Genomic DNA, 22,018 nt, shown 5'->3' with positions numbered 1-22,018 from the left:
ACCACTCTTTTCCTTTATCCTTGTTACCCTTTAAGCTAGCAGGCTTTGATGTAGTGATAGGCATGGATTGGTTATCGCATAACCAAGCCCAGATAATGTGCAACAAGAAGCAGGTAGTGATCAAGACTCCATCTGGTGAGCCACTCACCATTCAGGGAGACACTCAACATGGATTGCCTGAGCAAGTGGCTATGCTCAAGGCATCCAGATGTCTGAAAAAGGGTTGTGTCATTTATATGGCACAGGTAACCATTGACAAGAAAAAGCCTAGGATTGAAGATATTCCGGTCATTTCTGAATATCCCGAAGTTTTCCCGGAAGAACTACCTGGTTTGCCACCAGATAGACAAGTGGAATTCAAGATTGACAACATCCCCGGAGCTGCACCTGTTGCTAGAGCACCTTATAGGTTAGCACCAACAGAGATGAAGGAATTGAGGACACAGCTAGATGATTTGCTAGCTAAAGGTTTTATTAGACCTAGTTCGTCTCCATGGGGAGCGCCAATTTTGTTCATCAAGAAAAAGGATGGATCAATGCGTCTTTGCATTGATTACCGTGAGCTTAATAGGGTTACTATCAAGAACAGATATCCTTTGCCCAGGATTGACGATCTGTTTGACCAGTTACAAGGAGCAAGCTATTTTTCCAAGATAGATCTCATGTCAGGCTATCATCAATTGAAGGTCAAGATTGAAGATGTGCACAAGACCGCGTTTAGGACTCGTTATGGCCATTACGAGTTCCTAGTGATGCCTTTTTGGCTCACTAACGCACCTGCCGCATTCATGGATCTCATGAGTCGCTTATGCAAGCCTTATTTGGATAAATTTGTCATCGTCTTCATCAATGACATCCTCATCTACTCGAAAAGCCAAGCTGACCACGAGAAGCATCTTCGATGCATTCTTAAGCTGCTTCATCAAGAGAAGCTCTATGCCAAGTTTTCAAAGTGTGAATTTTGGCTTCTAGAAGTCCAATTTTCTTTGACATGTTGTGAGTGAGCGTGGTATCTAAGTAGATCCCGCTAAGGTTGAAGCTGTCATGAACTGGCAAGAGCCGAAGACGCCTACAGAGATTTGTAGCTTCCTAGGTTTGGCAGGATACTATAGGCGATTTATTGAAAATTTTTCAAGGATTGATGCGCCTTTAACTGCATTAACACGTAAGAATATTAAGTTTGATTGGGGGCCTAAGCAGCAAGAATCTTTTGATATCTTGAAGCAGAAGTTGAGTAACGCTCCAGTACTGACTCTGCCTGAAGGTATTGAAGAATTTGTGGTGTATTGCGATGCATCACACACCGGAATGGGTTGTGTGTTAATGCAAAAAGGCAAGGTCATTGCCTATGCTTCACGACAACTAAAGGTGCACGAGAAGAATTACACCACCCATGACTTGGAATTGGGTGTCATTGTATTTGCACTTAAGCTCTGGAGGCATTATCTGTATGGGACTAAGTGTGTGATCAACTCTGATCACAAGAGCCTTCAGCACTTGTTCAATCAGAAGGATTTGAATATGAGGCAGCGACGATGGATGGAAACTCTGAACGATTACGACTGTGAAATAAGATAGCATCCAGGAAAGGCAAACGTAGTCGCTGATGCCTTAAGTAGAAAGGAAATAGTGAAGCCTTTAAGGATCAATGGCAAGCGCATTGAGATAAAGAACAATTTGAATGAAAGGTTGTTAGCGGCACAAAAGGAAGTTGTATTGGAAGCTAACTATCCTGAGGAAAAGTTAGAAGTGACTGAAGAATAGTTGTCCTATGATAAGGACGGAATGTTGAGATTGAATGGACAAATATGGGTTCCTGTATATGGAGGACTTCAGGATGTTATCCTCAAGGAAGCCCACAGTTCCAAATATTCCGTTCATCATGGAGCTGATAAGATGTACCAGGATTTAAAGGCAAACTATTGGTGGATAGGCTTGAAAAAGTCTATAGCTGCTTATGTAGCTAAATGTCTGACGTGTGCTCAGGTAAAGGCTGAACATCAGAAGCCGTCAGGTTTGCTACAACAGCCTGAAATTCCCACTTGGAAATGGGAAATGGTAACAATGGATTTCATCACCAAGTTGCCAAAGATAAAGAAAGGAAATGATACAAATGGGTTATAGTTGATAGACTGACTAAGTCAGCACATTTCCTACCCATTAAAGAGACTTATAGCTCTGACATGTTAGCCCAACTATACGTTGATAAAATTGTATCTCTGCATGGAGTACCAGTGGCTATTATCTCAGATAGAGATACAAGATACACGTCACACTTTTGGAAAAGTTTCCAACAGTCTCTGGGCACGCAATTGAATTTTAGTACAGCTTACCATCCTCAGACAGATGGGCAAAGTGAGCGTACTATTCAGACTTTGGAAGATATGCTACGTGCGTGTGTGATCGATCTGGGCGGTAGTTGGGACAGGCATCTACCATTGGTCGAGTTCTCCTACAACAATAGCTACCATACCAGCATTCAGGCTGCACCTTTCGAGGCACTATATGGTAGGAAGTGTAGAACGCCCATCTGTTGGGCGGAAGTAGGAGACACTCAATTATCAGGTCCTGATATAGTCTTCGAGACGACGGACAAGATTGCCCAGATTCGTGACCGCCTAACAGCTGCCCGGGATAGGCAGAAGAGCTATGCTGATAAGAGGCGAAAACCTCTTAAGTTTGAGGTTGGCGATAAAGTTTTGCTTAAGGTATCGCCCTGGAAAGGGGTAATGCGATTTGGTAAGAAAGGTAAGTTAAGCCCAAGGTATATAGGACCATTCGAGATCATCGAATGTGTAGGATCAGTGGCTTATAAGTTAAACCTACCTGAAGAGCTCAGTGGTATTCATAACGTTTTCCACGTCTGCAATCTGAAGAAATGCCTAGCTGATGAATCGCTAGTCATACCACACGCGGATCTGCACATAGACGAGAGCTTGAAATTTGTGGAGAAACCTGTGTCGATTGAGCATCGACAGGTAAAAAGGCTTCGAAGGAAGCTTGTGCCTATTGTTAAGGTGAAATGGGATGCCCGTAGAGGTCCTGAATATACGTGGGAGTTAGAGTCCACAATGAAAGAAAAGTACCCTCATTTATTTCAGTAAATCTCGAGGTCGAGATTTCTTTTAAGGGGGTGAGGATGTAACACCTCGAAAATTCTTGTCCAATAGAGTATGAACACGTGTCATAAGCTCTGAACGTGTGAAAGAATACTTTAGAGGGACTAATGTTGACAAACGGGAAAACTATGTAAATATAAGGGTCCAAAGTGTCAACGATGGATAATTATATTTAAAAATAGCCCTACAAGATGTTTATACCTTCAAATGAATAAATCATGGATCATACGAAGCTAAATATGAAAGAAAGTGAGAAATTACAAACCACAGGGGCTAAAAGTGTCAACATGTGCAAAGTATATCTCTGAGCGACCTTTTGGCGGACCCGAAGCTTTGTAACGATAAAATATACTCACTAGAATATGTGGTTAAAATTTCATAAAGTTTCATTATCGTATGAGAAAGTTATGATCAAATTCGTGTACAAGGGGTTAAAAGCGTCAACGTTGAATTTTAAGGCCTTATGAGTAGTTACAAAGTTAGTCAAGGACTTAACTAAGTAAGAGTCCCAAGACCTTTAAAAATAAGGTTAGAGGGCTGAAATTGCAATTTAGGAACTTAAAACCACGTAATAATGGACCAGGGACCAAAACAACAAATTTGGAAAGTTGATTTTCGTTCATAAGGGTGTCGCGCTACGCAAAGCCTCCTTAGGGGGCCTTCGCGTGACGCGAGGGGTCATCTGATGCGAAAAAAAAGACAGCTGCCTGTTAAAGCTGTTAAACCGACTTAAAACGTTTGTTTTACATACCAGGGGCTGCCCCAATGGTATTTCATGCATAGGGGGCACCTGGAATGATCTTGTATCAGTTGTAGACCATGGTGGCACCATCTTGTGAGATCAAATTTAGTATATGAGGAGCATAAGTTGTAAACAATTTGTTCATTCATTTGCATAATTTCACAACTCAACTTCTGGAGCTCTCTGATCAGCAAGCCAACTTCCAAGTGGTCCCTAATCCTAATTAGGACTCTTGTAAGTATAATTAACCCTTCTAAATTTGTTTTAGCTTAGTTAATTAGCTAAAAGTCAAACCGTCGTAATTAAGATTTGACTTCGATATTAGTCTATAATTACTCAGTAATATCTCGAATCAAAAATACCTTTAAGTAGGTAATTATGTGGGTAACAAACCCTTAAAAGGGAATTTCCAGATTCCCACTCTAACTATGTTTAATTGTCGAGTCAAAGCACATCTTAAAAAGTCAACAGAATGCTTATTTTCAAATTAATGCATAATTAGCAATGTAGGATACATGCAACCTGTTTGATCATTAAAATAACTTGGTAATTAATGTAAGAACATGTTTCAACATGTTCAACTCGACAATTTTCAGTTTAGGCTCGGTTTGGAACCGAAAGCCGCAAAGTTTGACTATTGCTTTGACTATCAGTTCTGACCCGTTCAAGCGAAGTTTAGGATTGCTTTAGAGCTTCTTTTGGACCTAATTGCATGTTAGTATAACTCTCTGAGATTATACAACTTGGTTCATTAGATATCCTATTCACATGCAAGTTTCCGTTAATCGCTTATATGTTGACCATTATGCCTATTTGACCTTAAAAAGTGATTTTTGAAAATGTAAAAGGGTAGAAACCTTAGCTACTAATTTATAAACTTGCACCCAAAATTTGAGATCAGTTTGAGGTGTAGATTAAGAGTTATGCTCATTAGCGTAAATTAAAGCTTCTTTAGTAATTAAATGGCGTAAATTGCATATAGCCTATCTAAACCCGAATTTTTATACAAAACCTTATACCTACTGTTATAAAATAATATTTTGGGATTTTTAAAGATTTTTATTTAATTTTAGGCTGAGCATAACTTAGTGTTCCAAGATTTATTCGGTTAATGCCGGTTTTACCCTTTTTAGCCATAAAATGAGTTTCATAAATCCTTTTGACCCCAAACCTTTTTCTACTGATTCAATATGTTAAATAAATTATTTTGAGCCTTCTGGAATATTAAAAATATTAGCTTTTTTTATAAAACCCGGAAATGGCTCCAAATCGCCTTTTTAAGCATTTTTAGCACCAAGTATGCACTAGAACCTTGTTAAGCATAAGGGGTTGAAACTTACTGATATAATCAGTAAATTTTTATATTTTAAACAGTAGGAAAATAATTTAAACTCAGATTTTCAGTTTTAACCCTTTAAGCATATGTGAACTTACCAAAATGCCCCTACGGAGCATAGAATGGTTATAAGTTATAAATTTCACATATATTTGATACCCTACTGTTATGACTTAGTAAATTAAGCATATTTACTAATTTAATCAGACCTGTAACTCAGGTTATTATTTAAAACTCTTTTACACCTTATAAAATGACCAAAATGCCCTTATGAGGCATAGTTTTGGTTTAAAACCATTTGGGGCATAATGGAAGGTATCATTCTGATATCACAACATATTTTAGGCATATTAACTTCAGAAACATGTATATGACTCTTATGGTTACTCGTTACGCACTATACGCGTTCGGATCGGCTTATATGACTAGTTTGCCCATTTTAGCCGAAACGGGTCAAACCATATCATTTCGGTCTCAAAATCCAGAATGTGATTAAGTTACCCATATTAAACAAGTATGCAAGCTTGTTGGGACAAAACCACATTCTAAAACGGTCTTCTCCTTATCGTGCGTTTAAAACCGTAATCTTTATATAAAACTAACCGGTCTAAGCTTAAGACCCGTTAGGATTCTAATAGGTTATTAAAACCTTAATTTCCAGATCTAGGAGCCCAGTAAAAGCTACGTGCACTTGCTGTATTGATTTATACTTTGCTCAGGTAAATACGTTTAACTTATTTTCCCTATACGGGCTTGGGGTACGGTATATAAAATACCGCTTGGTCGGGGAATTGACCTTAACCGGTCAGTGGTTAAGTGTTGTCAAATTAACCCGTTTAAAAATGTTGTTTTGTTTGTTTAACGCCTTTAGGGGTTTAGTGACCATGTCCCGGATATCCTTGGCATCATTCAAAGAATGGCCACGATCTTCGCACACGGGTGTAGGCGTACACCCGTAGTGCATTTCAATAAAGTATAATCGTCGGTCGAGAGAAGTCTCGCGGCGGAATTATATCAAGTGGTGTGTCTATTAATCTTTAACCCGGTACGACCCGGGCAACTGAACGCATAACAGACATGTAATTCTTTTACAAGATTATTAAGCAAATAATTATCCCAAGTTATAAAAAGTTTTGTGCCACGGGCATTTAAATAATTTTTTAAACATTTTCAAAATGAGTCAGTTAAATTGTATTTACCAGTGTAAACTGACGTATTTTCCAAAAAGGCTAAGTGCAGGTACTACGCGTAATAGGCTGGCCACTCCTTAGCATCCATAGAAGTCTCGCAAGCTTAGGATGCATGAAGTCTGTTGAAATAAAGTTTCCTCTTTGTTTGATCCGCCTGTGGATTTATTTCGACTATTTTGTGATACTTGGATATTACAATATTATTAAGTTGAAATAAATCTTTCTTTTGCTTCCGCTGTGCATTTTATATATTGTATGTTTTGACTATGACGATATCAACTACGTCACGGAACCCCACCGGGCCCACCGGTGACACGTGGATAATAGGGGTGTGACAACTCGTTTCATTATAGGAGACGAAGTACAAGAAATAAAGCGAAATTATGAGTAATCGTGCTTTTGCACATCTGTGCCTTTGAATCCTTGGTTAGATAACTAAGGGTATTTTCAAATCTCATACCCATTACGTTCTGATTTTTTTAACATGCATAACATAAGTTTTCAAAACAACCTCCATGATTTCAAAAACATTGTCTATGTTTTCAAAAACAACCCCCATGATTTCAAAAACATTGTCTATGTTTTCAAAAACAACCTTCATGATTTCAAAATGTTTCATATAGTTTGAAAACAATATTAATACCGTATAATTACTTATATCAAGTGCATGATTTCAAAAGCATCATTCATGTTTTCAAAAACCTTATACATAATTTCAAAATTCATCTCGCATGATTTTAAAACATTTTTATAAATATACCTACCTAATACACTTACTTTATGATTTCAAAAGTATTATATATAAGGTTTCAAAAACATTGAACACATTTTTTTTAAAACCCCATGTGTAGTTTTCAAAAATATTTTCCTCATACATTGACTTAACCTTCAAATTCCGCTTCATATGTCGCCTTGGCATATCTAGCACCTCAACTTCATAAGCATTTTTACCTCATGTTTTAACTTAAGCACGTCTAGTGCAAGGTTTTGTAACGCCTCCCGTTTTCAAATTCTAAAATCCATATGGGATCTTTTTATCTTCACAATTAGACCCTTGTGGATGATTATCATTCAAATCAGAGTCCTTAATTGGATTCCTTGTGTACCTTAATTCGAACATTTCGGTTCCTTATAATCGAAATCGAATTTTCTCTTTAAGATCTTTCTATCTTATAGTTAGATTCTTGGAAATATTTAAAGCACCAGTCAAAATCCACTGATTGGATACCTGGTGTGCTTTAAATACTTGTGCACAGCTAGCAGAACAAATTAACAAGATGATGACAAATCTAAAATCAAGTTAAACATTTATGTGATTATGTGTTTATGCATTTTGTGCTTTCTTTTATGCATTTTTGTGTTTTCGTATACTCTGGATATTCGTCATCCAAATCCTCGTACAATCTTTCATATCTTCATATGAGGGATTCGTAGCAGGATATTCAAAAAGGTACTACCTTAAATCCTTATTGGGCTTCTACATGATAGTTAAGACCCTTGGATTATATAGTACCACTCCATGATTCAAAATAGACCCCTTTAAGTGGTCTAGTAAAAAAGATTGATTCAGAATCTGGTTAAGAATGACATGTGATGCTATAGCTGAATAGACTCCTTGGTAGTCTATTTAAATCATTTATTGATTTAATTAGAAGGACCCTATGGTGGCCTAGTCACAATCATCACAAGTTCGTTCATTATTTTCTTCCCTACACATTATAAGATGTACTATGTAACTATGCAAGGAATTACGTAATTATGGATGCATACAAAATTACGAAGTTCAGTGCACAGGAACCCAGTAAGATTTATCATGTGTAAGAACTGATAGTGACAACAATAACAAAACGCAAACAATGTAATAAAGGTACGGTGGACGTACCAATAACGCTTTATATACTTGTATATAAGTGTCCCTCTCGCATTGTAAGCATGATGTTATATAAAGTTACTAGAAGTTCAGGACTCTAACCAGTGTTGCTTGATCTTTTCAACTTCATGTTTCAAGCTCTCACAAGTTTCCTCTAAATAAATTTCGGGACGAAATTTCCTGAAGTAGAGGAGACTGTGACACCTGTGTCACTTCAACCATCAAACAAATACCAAACCAATGAAATATTGTATTTCATACTTGGTATTTTTATGAATATGTGTGTCATTTGCACATATCAACTCTTGTTCGATTTCGGGCTCTAAATCGCTTTCGGGAAGGTTATACGCGCCCTGATGCGTAAATATAACCAGTTTATTGCAACAAACACTCCGGAACAGTGGCATAGGCTTAACATACCTTAAAATACCTTTACATAACTTAGAAATAAGTTTTGGAAGGTTTGGTATGCCGAAATCAAGTTTATTCGCTTACAGGGACTAAATTCGACAAACTGCGAAAGTATGCCGATTTGAACTGTAACGAACTTTCCGGAACTTGACGATAAGTTAAATATGCACTAAAAATCCTTTACATAGCTTAGAAATAGGCTTTGAGGTGTTTGGTGTGCTAAAATAAACTTTCTGGTCATTCAGGGACTAAAAGCGTCAAAAAGTGCATAAGTTTGCATTTTTGCGCATATCTTACGTTCTGAATATATCCGGACATCCAAAAATTTATGTAAGCATTAAAATATTTTATTTTAGTGGTTGGCATAATAAAAATCCATTCGTCGCTTAATTTGGATCGTTTTTTGCGTCCGTTACGACTTCCGTCGTAATTAACCGAACAACGCAACCGTACGACCAAACGAGCCGACATCCGAGATATTTTTGAGCACATTTTAAGTTCCCTATACTTTAACTTCATATTTGTCCCTTAAAATGAGGTTAACGGGGCTTAAACATGTCAAAACGCATCAAAAATCAAGTTCGGAGACTCAGGGGCCTGTTCTGCCAACTAGGGGCGTGAATTTCTGACACGACTCGAAAACCCGACACGAACCTAACACGAAATTCGCGGGCTTAGGTTTAGTCTAAACGGGTTCGGGTCAGTTTCAGGTTGAACCCACGAACCCGTTTAGGTTAACGGGTCGGGTTCGGGTCAACCTGGTCGGGTTGGCGGGTTGACCGTTTAACACATTTATACTATATTATATTTTTTTACAATATATTTTATGTCATAAATTAAATGGGGTGTATATTTTATGCAATGATTATAACTTAGAAAGAGAAATTAACATAGATTTTACAATTTAAATATGATATTATTATATAAATTTGTGTTTTTTAAGTAAATTTTAATTTTAATATATTAATTTCAGAAAAAAAAAATAAAAAAATTCGGGTTGAACGGGTCGTGTTCGGGTCAACCCACAAAACTTCGGGTCGTGTTCGGGTTCTTATGTATGATACGATTTTCGGGTTCGGGTCGGGTTCGGGTTTGTGTAAAATTTTCGGGTTCGGGTCGGGTTGAACCCACCAACCCACGAACACGACCCATTTAGCACCCCTAACTGCCAACTTTGTAAAGTTTCTGCCAGCTAACCGGGTCCTTACGGACCGTATGGACCCTCTTACGGTCCGTAATGCCCTCCCAGATCAGTAGAAACCATTTTTAAGAAAACCCAGCTGCTCCTTGGTTTTGCAAATGGTTTTAAGGTTCCTATGGGCTGGTTTTAAGGTCCCATGGTTTCACAAATCAGTGGGCATGAGGTGTATGGCTGAGATTGAAGCTCGGTTTTCGATAAACGATCCTAACGGTTGTACGAAAACTATAAATACCCCTCACCCATTTCATTCATTCCTCACAATTTGATCTGATTTTATACTCTCTAAATGGAAGTATATGCTTCCTATCTGAGAGTAGATTGGATCAAATCTTGCGGGGACCTTCTGTAAGTCTTCTTTCGTGCTTTTCTTTCGTTTTAGCGTTAAAGTCAAACTGCGTTTGACTTTCTGCATTGACCAGTTTATGGTCAATGCGAAGTTCGTTTGAACTTCATAACGTGAGCGTAATCACGATGGTTATAGTCCCTAGTGGCTATACCTACTGATTACCACGTTATCTAGGCTCAGTGACGAGTCGTAGTTTCGGCCAAAATGCGTTTTCTCGCGTATTTGTAACCAAACTACTCTAGGGTATTAAAACCGTTTGTTTTAATGCCAAACCTGTTTTCTAACTTAACTAAACATGTTCTAGCATGTTTAGCTCGTCACTTTTAGATTTGTGCTTGTTTAGGGTCGTAAAGGTAAGCGATCTAATCAATCGCTTATACTTTCGAACCCGACCCATTTGGTCGATCATTAGGGTCTGACCAAACACATTTGGTGACCATAGTTGTATAGGAAGTAACCTTCCGAGGTTATACCTTATGGTCACGTCGTTTAAGTAGTTGTATGATAGGTAGTTATATGCCTTAGGAAATTACCAAAATACCCTTTTTACGCATAAATTCATTTTAAGCATATGTAACCTAAATTTTGACATCTAAACTGATTAGGCAACTATATTAGACATGTTAAGGCATACTCTACTTGTCATAGGACTAGTTAGGCGGTCCGAACGCGTTTTACGCAAACGACGCGTTAAAGTAGCATAAGCTACCTAAACGGGTTGTAATGGGTCGTAAGCACTTAGGTTAGGTTTCATTTTAGTATGTAGGCTTTGTTAAACCATATCATATGAGTTCCAATACTCATTTGGTTTACGAAACCTCATACTATCCGATCTCCCGATGTAGGTCCGGTTATTTATGTAGTTATCTATATAGGGTGCCGTTTGATTCTGTGATCCCTCTAGCTTTACTTGGTTGTTGTTCAAGACTTCTAAGCACCCTAAAGTGAGTACATAGTCCCCTCTTTTACTGTTTTTCAAACATTTTGGGGTGAAACACATGTGCCTACTTGTTACTTTCGTGCTTTCCATGTTTTCATATCATATACTTGCTATGTTCATTAGTACACTATTAGTACATGATTTCATTATGTTTTATGCTGCGTATGTCCATTGTGTGCATACTTAGTACATTGTTTTACATTCATTTCATTTGCTATGTATGTTTACTTGGCATGCTAGAACATTGTTTTACATTGCATCTCTGTTGCATATGTTCTAGTAACATATGGACACATTGTTTACATCTCTACCTTGTATGTTCACTTAAGCATACTAGGTACATTATTTTCATAAAACATGTTTACATTTGGTATGACATTTGGTTTGTAAAAACGAGACTTATATACATTCATTAACATTAGCTACTCCGCTCGGTAGTAAGTAATGGTACCATAGGACTTGACAAATCCCGTCCTGACATCCTAGGTTTGTTTGGGTGAAAGGAATGACTGAATCCGATAACATTTCTTTTGATAACCTTGACTTAGGGTTATCCGTCTGTCTCAAGGCTTGAATGCATGCGTTTAACTTACCGTATAAGTGTTTATATCAGTAAAACATGCATTTACTTTGCAAAACACAACTTTTTGATATATTCAAAATACTTTGTTTTCTACATTTTTACTTTTGGTTTAGGTAATCATATATTACTTACCATACATAACATTTGTCACATACTACTTGATTACATTTGACTTTTAACATATGACATTGGTTTATACAAGAACATTTGACATTCGGTTTAAACATGAACATTTTACATTGGTGGTTTGTTGGGTAAGTGATTTGAGTAACGAGGCGTGTGTAGTATGATACAAGCATGGTGGATACGCCGCTGGTACTTCTTATATATAAGTGCTTGTATTATATTACATGTCGTAGCGTTATTTAATTCATTCAATTTGGACTTATACATTTTACACAAATAACATATTTTTCACAAGACATTGTTTTACAAAACAGTTTGTTTTATACAAACTCATTTTACTTGGTTATTCATTTAACCTTACATTATTCTTTTAAATATACATATCTATCATCGCTTTTCAAATGATTTATAAAACAAAACATTTTACAAGGATCATGACTGACTTTTTGTTAAACAACTTTTTCTAAACTTATAAGTCATGAATCCTAAATCAATAAAACCTATGTACTTGCCGACATTTTTATGCTGACGTACCTATTTTCACATGTGTTTCAGGAAATGATGCATAGGATTGATCAAGATACACATAGGCGGACTTGGGCCTTAGTGACAATAAAAGATGCAAGACTAGTTAATTATGTTATAATTCTTTGTTTGTTTAGACATTGTAACTCAGTTAATCAATAAAACAAAATTTCAAATTTCCATGTGTTATGAAACAATGATTCTGTTACAACACTCCCCGACGTTTCCGCCACGATTTGTTGTTTTACGTGGTCGGGGTGTGACAGCATCGGCCAAAACTAATGTTTAATTCAATAATCTAATCACTTACAAAATTCACAATTCCTACATCAGAATTGGTGTTTCTACCTATGATAATGATAATAAAAAATTATGACAAACTACACTAATAAATCCTAAACTATATATATTAAATAATCAATCATCTACATTCTAACCTTGTGTATGTAGAAAAACCAAAGATAAACTTCATATGATATTAATTTATTAAATAAATAAGCATCACTTAAACAAAAATACAATAAGTTTGAGTAAACTGAGGTAAAGTTGAGATTGTATACTGGGAATTTATCGAACCGAAGTATAGTTGTATTATGTTAAAAAATAAAATGAAACTAATATAATATCAGGTCCCAAACTGTAACCTAACCCTAATCAAAACATAAACAAAAACTCAAAAGTCAAACACTTCACCACAAAAACACATATCCCCCTCAAATCACATGAATCCACAAAAACACATTCCAACACACTAAAACCTAACAAAAACAAACAATTTAAACAAAACAAAACAAACAGAAACCATTTATATACACATCAGTCACATACAAATTGGAAAGATAAGGAGTAAATCGGTTACCGATAACAACAAAGAAGATTATTATAAGGATTACCGGTGAAGTTGCCCTCACGGAAAGCAAATTAGGGGAGATCTAACCGCTGAACAGAATCGAAGAACTTAATTGACCTGCAGATCTAACCGGTTCTTTGTCTATTTTTAACACCGAAACTCTCATCATCGTTCTTTACTTTCAATTTTGTGTATGCTGATTCAGGATCTGTTTTGAAGAATATGACAAGTTCGCCTTGAGTTGCAGAGACAGGGAAGAGTAGAAACGGCTGAATATTTTGGGGAAAGGATTAGGGTTTGGAAGAAGACATGGAGAAAAAAACCCGGTTCAGAATGAGGAGACGTGGATAGGCTTAATGACGAACACGATAGCAAATGAAAGGAGAAGGAGACATGTGTCTCAAATGAATGTGGAGGGGACATGTGTCCCAACCTATTGTTCTTTTATTATAGATAGAGATTGATGAAGATTAGGATATTATCCATAGATCATGTTAGTTAGAGAGGGAGGTGAATAATAGTGGTGAACCTTACCTTAACCCTCGCTACTAATCTCTTTATATACATTCAAATGGAAACTCTATTTTTAGTAAGGGTAAATATGTCTAACGAGTATTATTTACCATTTAATGAATAGGGGCAATAAGATCAGTGATCCATTATAATTATCATTTATTATGATCAGACTATAAGTTAATGCTCATTTTAGCTTTAAACCAAAATTATAGCGGAGAAATACGATCATTGAATCAATATTCAACTCAAGACATCATTAATCTTACTATAATCCCAATTTAAAATCTAAGTGGTTAGGATCATATTGACAAGTAAACTTTTAATGTTTGACTTGTACAATTATTTATTTAGATGCTCACTAGGCTAGTGATAAAAATTTAGAGACAACAAATAAAATAAATAAATAAGAAAAAATTAATAATTAATCATTCATAGTAAACCTGTCAATATTTTAAGCGCTTACTTAATATTTATACATTTATACATGTAACTTTTAATATTGAATTTTATCGTTGTAAATTTAAATGTGTTATGGTAACTTAAATCATCTGGTGGTGGAATCGTGACAAATAGTTATTTCTTTAACAAAAAAAAAGTTAATATTTATATTGTATGGACTCATTAAGAAATACAAGTTTGTATAAGATGAAAAGTATGGGGCTAAAAGTGAACAAATAATGGTAAAAGTTGTTGAACCACGTATGCGTGTTGCAATATGTTAACGCACAAAAATTTGACCGATACATAAAATATAAAAAAATAATAAGTCGACGTAGGACCCACACGTTGCAATTGGGCCGTTAAACCATAAAAAAAATATTGTGACTATAAACTCTTTGTTGCAAACATGTAATGGTTTAAAAGTATAAGGTTTAAAAAGTAAAAAAAATGAATGAAAGGTTAAACATGTTAGGTTTAAAAGTATAAGGGTTAAAAAGTAAAAAATAAAATAAAATAAATGAAAAGCATATGGGTTAATCATGGAAAATTGAAAAGTTAAAAAAGAAAATAAAAGGGGTTAAATATGGGAGGTTGTAAAGTTAAATGGTTAAAGCCAAAAGGAAATTGAATAGTGGTTTTGTGAGAGAAATAATATTTATTAATGGTTAAGATAACTACACGATAAGAATTAGGTCTTTCTAATAGTTATAAGGCTATAGGTTGTGGTCATGACCATCCACATTAGCGTCATGTCACCCACTTTCAATCCATCATCTAAAACTACTACCCTAAGGGTGTGATCATGACACAAACCACTATTCTCTTATTTTAATTTGTTTTTGTGAAAAAGGAAAAGGAAATATTGAAAAAGGAAAAGGAAATATTGAAAACGGAAAGGAGGCTCATGGTTGCCATGGTTTAATCCATGCAAACAATGGTGGATGAGTTAAGGGGGTGGTGTAGCAATACATTAATGGTCCTACATGGCATTGATGATACAATCCATGCCCTCGCACCCTTTAGCCTAATGATATGAGATTATCTAGTATTATTACAAGTTTGTGGAAAGAAAAAGGATAAGAAAACTGAAACACAAAATGCATGGTAGAATTACGATCCGACTATAATGTCATGGACACTCCACTATTCAATAAATCAAACTAAATAGATATTATATTTGTACATTACGATTCACTTCCAAGATGCCCTGATGAGGAAATCACAGGCACATAAGACTCAAAATCTCATGGTTTTTTTTTTTTAAAGTAATTGTAATGATTGTATTCCAAAAAGTAGGGTTACGAACAGCATAAATGTTATGTGATATTTACATAATCTATCCTCAACTATCATCAATTTGATCTAATGCTACTATATTTGAGGACTTAACTATCATGAATGTGATCTAATCTTACCATATAATCTTATCTTACTATATAATAAAGGAATCCAATTGGTGTACACGTGTCCTCACCAAATCTCTCCTCCCAAAGGTTTCCCCGCTCAAATATATATATTGACCCGTCTTAAAAAACTCGCGGATCTAACCCGCACCACAAAACATTTATACGGATCCTATAAATTTCTTATAACCCAGATGAAACCCTAATTCCATTACGTTTACGCCCCTCCTTTCCAATCGTCCCCTGTTTCACACCGATTTGTCTCCTCTCCATTCACGTTTCCCTTTTAATCAACAAGTGTAATCCCTTGCACCGTCATCTCAACGTGAGCAATCGGGTAGAGTCTTTTAATCGGAGCCGTAAGTTTCCTTCACTAAATCTCTCCATTGTTAGTCTTACTTTCAAGTTTATCGTTTATATAGAGATATGCGTGAATAGTACTTTGATAATCATGTCACATTAGGGTTTGATATTAGATCGTCATACATCGATAGGTGAAATTTCTATTAGCCAAAATAGGGTTTTGGCATGAAAAGATCTTCTGGGCTAACGATTTGTGAAACAAGTTGTGACATATACAAAACCTTTAAAATATATTTGGATTTTAATCATTAAAATGATTATGCTCAACTTTGTAACAACATTTACAAGCGAATTATTTTTGCTGACATGTTTGCAATGCTTCAATTTTGAAGATGGATAATGCTAGCTTTTGCACTAAGTGGAATATACAAAACGGGACACAAATTGACAATATAATTTTACAACCAGCTGGTTACATACATTTAGAAAATAAAATTAATGGAGTTGAATAAATATATAACTGAACGATTGGATTATTGTAAACCCAACTGAGCGCTTTTTGTATTGTTTTTCTTAAGATTAGTAATACATGATTGGGGTTTTGAATTTTAAACTTTATTGGTGCTACCTGTTTGTATTATGCATATTTTTTTATTGTTGGTTTGCATAGATTAAGCAAGTTCTCGATTTTGCCTGAATAAGACCATTAGTAATGGTTCGGTTTGATTCTGAGTTTCAATGGTTTTATCTTGTTTGTAATAAAAGTCTTACTAATGGTTTGTTTCATGGTTTTACCTAAAACCGCGTAAACCTGACCCTGAACACCCCTATATAGTGTTGTTCATAGACAATATAGCTAACGTGACGGTGGGTCTAAGACCCAACTTTATATCATCAATTTAAGTTTTTTATTTTGTTGCCATCTTTATATGTTTATTCCTTGAATAAAATGGTTCAAGTTTTTTTTTTCTTTTAGGTGATTGATTATAAAACTCAACAAAGTAGATTCTTCTGTTTTTGTCTTTAGATTTGTGGGCGAGTAGTGATAATGGTTGTACATGGATGTTGAGCAAATATCAACAACTGATGACTTTTGAACGTTGCTCGAGGCCCATGTATGGGTTAAAGTCTTTGACAACTTCATCAACAGCTGTAAGTGGTTAATTCTTTATTGTACACATAATTATGTATTCGTCTAACACTATATGTTTAGTATTTACTATTTAATATACTTCAGGTAAATTCTGCCTTTTATATACATCTTATGCAAGAGATCCAAGTGGAGCTCTTGACAACTTTAAGCTAAGCTCGCATTTGGCTTGGTAGCTCGATGAGCCTTCATGATGCCTTTTAGAGCTCACCTGAAAAGCTCGATAACTCATTGAGCCTTCATCATGTAGTCCTATTAGTTTTTACTAATATCTAAATGGTCAATTACTATTTTTCTTTATTAAATATGTGTAGATATGTAGATGAACCAAACATCATGAATTGCTGCTACATTGCGTGATAAAATTGTTTGTCATGTTACCCTAAGGTGTAGGTGGATGATGGTAAGCCTCTGAATCATTTTTTTATATCTTTATTGGACTTTTATATTAATTATACAAATTTTCAGTTATGATAGATTATGTATTATTCTTCCCTTATACTTGAGAAATTTCTTGCTTGGAGTTTATTATTCTCTTTTCTTTTGACTTTTTAAGCTCGTGCATCAATTATTTTAGCTTTGACTTAGTATTTTGACTTTGTACATAGGAATGCATAATTTTGATTTATTATGAGCTAGAATTAGAATACTATAGTTTTATTTAACAATTATTCAGATCTGGTATTACGATGTGCATTTTTGTAACTACCGAAAAAATAATTAGTTTATCGGTTATAATAAGTGTGAGTTATTCAGCGTAATAAGATCTGGTACTACAATATAACGATGTGGAAATTTCTTTCTATAATGGTGTGGTTGATGTAGTCTACTACCTATTATAAATATTCACTCTTTTAAATGCGAGTAATAGCAGGGCGGCCATGTATCTAGGAAGTTGTTTGTATCAGAATGTGTCATTGGTTGTTGGTTATGTACTATTCAAATAGATGTTGGGTGCAAATACAAGTGTATTCAGTTTCACATGTGTTTTAAGTGATGGTATTTCCATGGTTGCAAAAGTCGCTAGCCGCTCCCTAGTCGGTCGACTGGGGAGTTGAGAGTACTCGGTCTACGCGGAGAGTACTCGGGGAGTATTCGGACGTATTAAATTATAAAGAAATTACTTTTTGGAGATTAAATATATGTCAAATAACACAAATTTACTAAAATTTATAACAAAATACGTGAAAATGATATTCATTATTTAATATGATAGGCATAGAAATTATGTTATATTATTTTTTAAGTCAAACTAGGCCCGAGTTGACCTACTAGATCCAATTCTGGCCAATGTTGACCGCATTTGACCGACTCCGAGTAATTAGGCGGAGTCAAAGAAAGTCGCCTCGGCAGCCTGCCTTATAGCGACTACTCGGGGAGTACTCGGCCTTGGAAACCTTGTTTTACAACCATGGGTATTTCTGCTCCATGGCCTTCATCATCATCTAGGAACGTTGTTTCAATTTCACTTGTGTATATTTTCATCAAGGTTTGTGAAGATCTAAATTCATTTCTGTGTCTAAAAACCAAGTCTTGATTGATTTGAGCTAACTCGCACAAAACTTTGGAAAGTGTTGTTCAAACTTCTGAGTATTTTTATTTGTTAAACCGCGTGTACACGCGGGCTCTAACCTAGTACTACTATATATATTTGAGGAGAAGAAGGGTTAATTGACGAGATGGAATAAGGCTATGGTTTGGAGATTTTATAGCATTTAGACCATGGGGTATGGAGGGGCTTGGGTTGGGGGCATTGCTCGACACGTGGCGATGGTGAGATCTACAAGCTAATACTCAAAAAGTAGGGGTGTGGTGGGTCGTCGCTTAGCTAGGTGTGGCCAGCCATGTGGAATTACAAAGAAAACTAAAAAAACCTACATTGAACCAGCCAACCACAGCCCGCCATGTCACCCAGCCCCCCGCCCCACGCCAGGCAGAATCTCCACACCAAGTGGGCAACGCTGACCAAAACACCAACCCGAGGTGGAGCACCCGACGTTAAAGGGCCAAAACGCCCAAAACCCACGCACACATCCACCAGTCTTGGGAGAAGTTGTTTCTCAGTTTTTTCTTTTTAGCCTTAAAACATGAAAATTGGAGAAATCTTGTTACAATTCATATACTTCGACTTTCAGGTCAAACCCCAAATTCTAAATGTCCTTTTTCCTTAGGATCCCAATTCAAAATCACATATTTACCCACTTGAATTGACTCTTGTTTTTCCTTAAGATCTCCAATTATTGTTTTGTCAATGTGTACAGATTTTGATTATGTCAAAACTCAAAAGGAATCATTAAGCTGCAGTGAACGTATGTTGACTTTATTAGGGCCGGAATTTATGTATGGTTTAGCCCATTTCATTTTGAAATTGTGACCCCACCACTTCTCATCTTCCCGGGCTGACTCATTTAATATGTAATTATCAACTTTGATGACCCATTAAACGTGAAATTATGAATGTATTTAAAGTGGAATGCTAACTGATGGTTTTGTGTCTTAAAATATATCATAGACCCAAAACTAATCATTATCTAAACATTAGAATTCCACAAGTTGTACTCCTTATGAGGAACCACTATACAAGATTTTGAAATTACAAAACCAAAATCAAAACAAGCCACTGGAATTTATTGTACAATCAAGCATTGATGGATACATAATTCGTGCCTGATCATCTATTTACTTCATATTCTATATTCTAATAATTATTCTATAAAATATGTGAACAATCTAACCGCCACATTGGATCTTAGCCTCATCGACATCAAGTCTGTTGCTTATTGCGAGCCACTGACAATCCTCAAACGAGCATTTTTCCTCTTCTATGGACCACCCGACGTTCTCTGGCTTCATAAACTTGGGACCCCAGCTCGGGGTTCCATCTTCAAAAGAGTTATGGGTCAATCTGGTTAACTCTGAACCATCTAGTTTCATGGTAAATATCTCTCCGTACGGTTGATAGTGATGTGGATTCGATATTGGCTCAGCAGAAACAGCTGCATAGTCTGACGTGAAAACAATGCGCTTCCCATCCGGGCTGAACCATGGGTGATTCGTGCGTCCGGCTGAGCCACTATGGATCAAGTGTCGCAACCCAGTTCCATTTGGGTGGATCATATACAACCTAAAACTTCCTGAACCTGGGTTGTGACGGTCGGATGCAAATGCGATCCAATCCCCATCCGGAGACCAGTTACACATTGTGTCCGACCATGGCCCGTTTGTCAATTGAGTTAGACCACCCTTCTCACCTTCAACAGCATTCATGATATACAAGTTTTTATGACCCGTTCGACCCGACCTGAAAACAACCCATTTCCCATCAGGTGAAACCGCTGGAAACGCATTGTTTTGGCCACCAAAGGTGAGTTTTGTAAAACGCGGTTCATCCGCATCAGCGTCTATTGAGAATATATCAACATCAGTGTCCTCGCTCGCAAATGTTGGTCCAATGCTTGTGTAGATGACACCTTCACGCTTGGGATCCCATGCGGTTGAAAACGCAGTAATATCTGGATTTAACACTCGATTACCTGACCCGTCACTGTTAACCACATAAAGACCCGGCAAACCAACATAAGCGATGCGACTCCCATCAGGCGAAAAAGAAGGAAAAGACCCGTCAATCCGAAACAATGAAATGTCTGGTACTTGTGTTTTAATACTCTCAAGAAACAGGTCATTTTTAATCATCTTCCCATTGCTTCCAGCCCCTCTACATTTGTGATATCCGACCCGCGACGAGTCGGGTGATATAAACGGGTTATAATGATTGGCCTTTGGAGCAACTAACCGGGTCAACTCCTTAAACTTCCCAGATACGACGTCGTATAGCTCTATATGACGATAATCCGAGCCTGGTCTTCTAGTTGCCACTGCAATAATATTTTTCTTTGTTAACGAAGCAGCTGGAGTGAACGAGTGAAGACCCGGTGGGGTGACTCGCCGAGTCACCACCGAGTCCACACTAAAAGGCATATCTTGAGGCAAAATCGCCACATAAACACTCCACCACCCATCCTCACCTCTCCGGTGAAAATAAAACGTCGAGTCATCAACCCAACTCGGCCACCCACCGTGTTCCACCAACTTGACTCGGTCCAACCCGTTCTGAGTCAAGAAAACATATATATCCGTATCGAGTTCCTGCACCTCCCCACCCCAACCCTTTTCTCCAGAAGATGCCACCGCCGTCCACAAACCCGACGGAGACACCGCCGGACTAAAATCAGCAATCCCTTCAGGAGTCAACCTCCGAGTCAACCCGGTTGATAACTGAGTCGAGTAAACCGCGGCCCAACTCGTCCGACCCACACCCGTATCCTCATGAGTCGACACGTATACCAACAAATCACCCACCAAACTCGGTCTGTCTTTCATCGAAACCCGTCCGTTTCCACCCACGAGTCGGTGTTGAGAGCGAGTTGACTCAGTCTCAATAACAGAACGTTTTCTGGTGTGAGGGTAAGAAACAGAGACAGAAACTTCATCGAGATAAATGGATGAAGTTCCATTACGTTCAGTGACGTAGAGGAGTTTAACAGACGATGGGTCAGGGTCAGTGACGGTGTTTATGTTCGAGTTGACGGAAGAGAGGAAGTGGCCGTTAAAGTTGACGGAGGTACCGTCGGTGAGTTGAAGTTCATGGCCGGTGGTGTCGAGTGGGAGTGAGAATATATCGAAGGCGTATCTTGATCGGCCTAAAGTGGTGAATATTATTGTGGTTGCAGCAGGGGTTGATGATATGGATTTAGTGATTATGAAGATGGAGAAGAAGATGATCAGATGAATGGGGGGTTTCATGATGATTGGGGTTAACGGGTGATACTGGGAACTGGGAGGCAGTGGCTTATTTTATTTATTTATTTATTTTTATTAATTCATGGGGGCTTATCTTCATATCAATAATTCAATATGGACGTTTCTGGTCGAGAAGGTATGTTGCAAAGGATGCTTGATTTTTACG

General features: G+C 36.9%; 1 protein-coding gene across 1 annotated transcript; it reads right to left on the bottom strand.

Annotated features, from left to right (window-relative positions):
• Nucleotides 1–19,584: 19,584 nt before the first annotated feature.
• On the bottom strand, nt 19,585–22,018 carry LOC110878781 (tol-Pal system protein TolB). Its single transcript, XM_022127141.2, has one exon. The coding sequence runs from the start codon at nt 21,853–21,855 to the stop codon at nt 19,783–19,785; it is 2,073 nt and encodes a 690-aa protein (XP_021982833.1). The 5' UTR covers nt 21,856–22,018; the 3' UTR covers nt 19,585–19,782.

Source organism: Helianthus annuus, chromosome 9 (assembly GCF_002127325.2).
Source record: "Helianthus annuus cultivar XRQ/B chromosome 9, HanXRQr2.0-SUNRISE, whole genome shotgun sequence".
In the NCBI taxonomy this organism is placed as follows: Eukaryota; Viridiplantae; Streptophyta; class Magnoliopsida; order Asterales; family Asteraceae; genus Helianthus; species Helianthus annuus.
The sequence above is the reverse complement of the archived record's forward strand: the minus strand, read 5'-3'. Positions and strand labels throughout refer to the sequence as shown.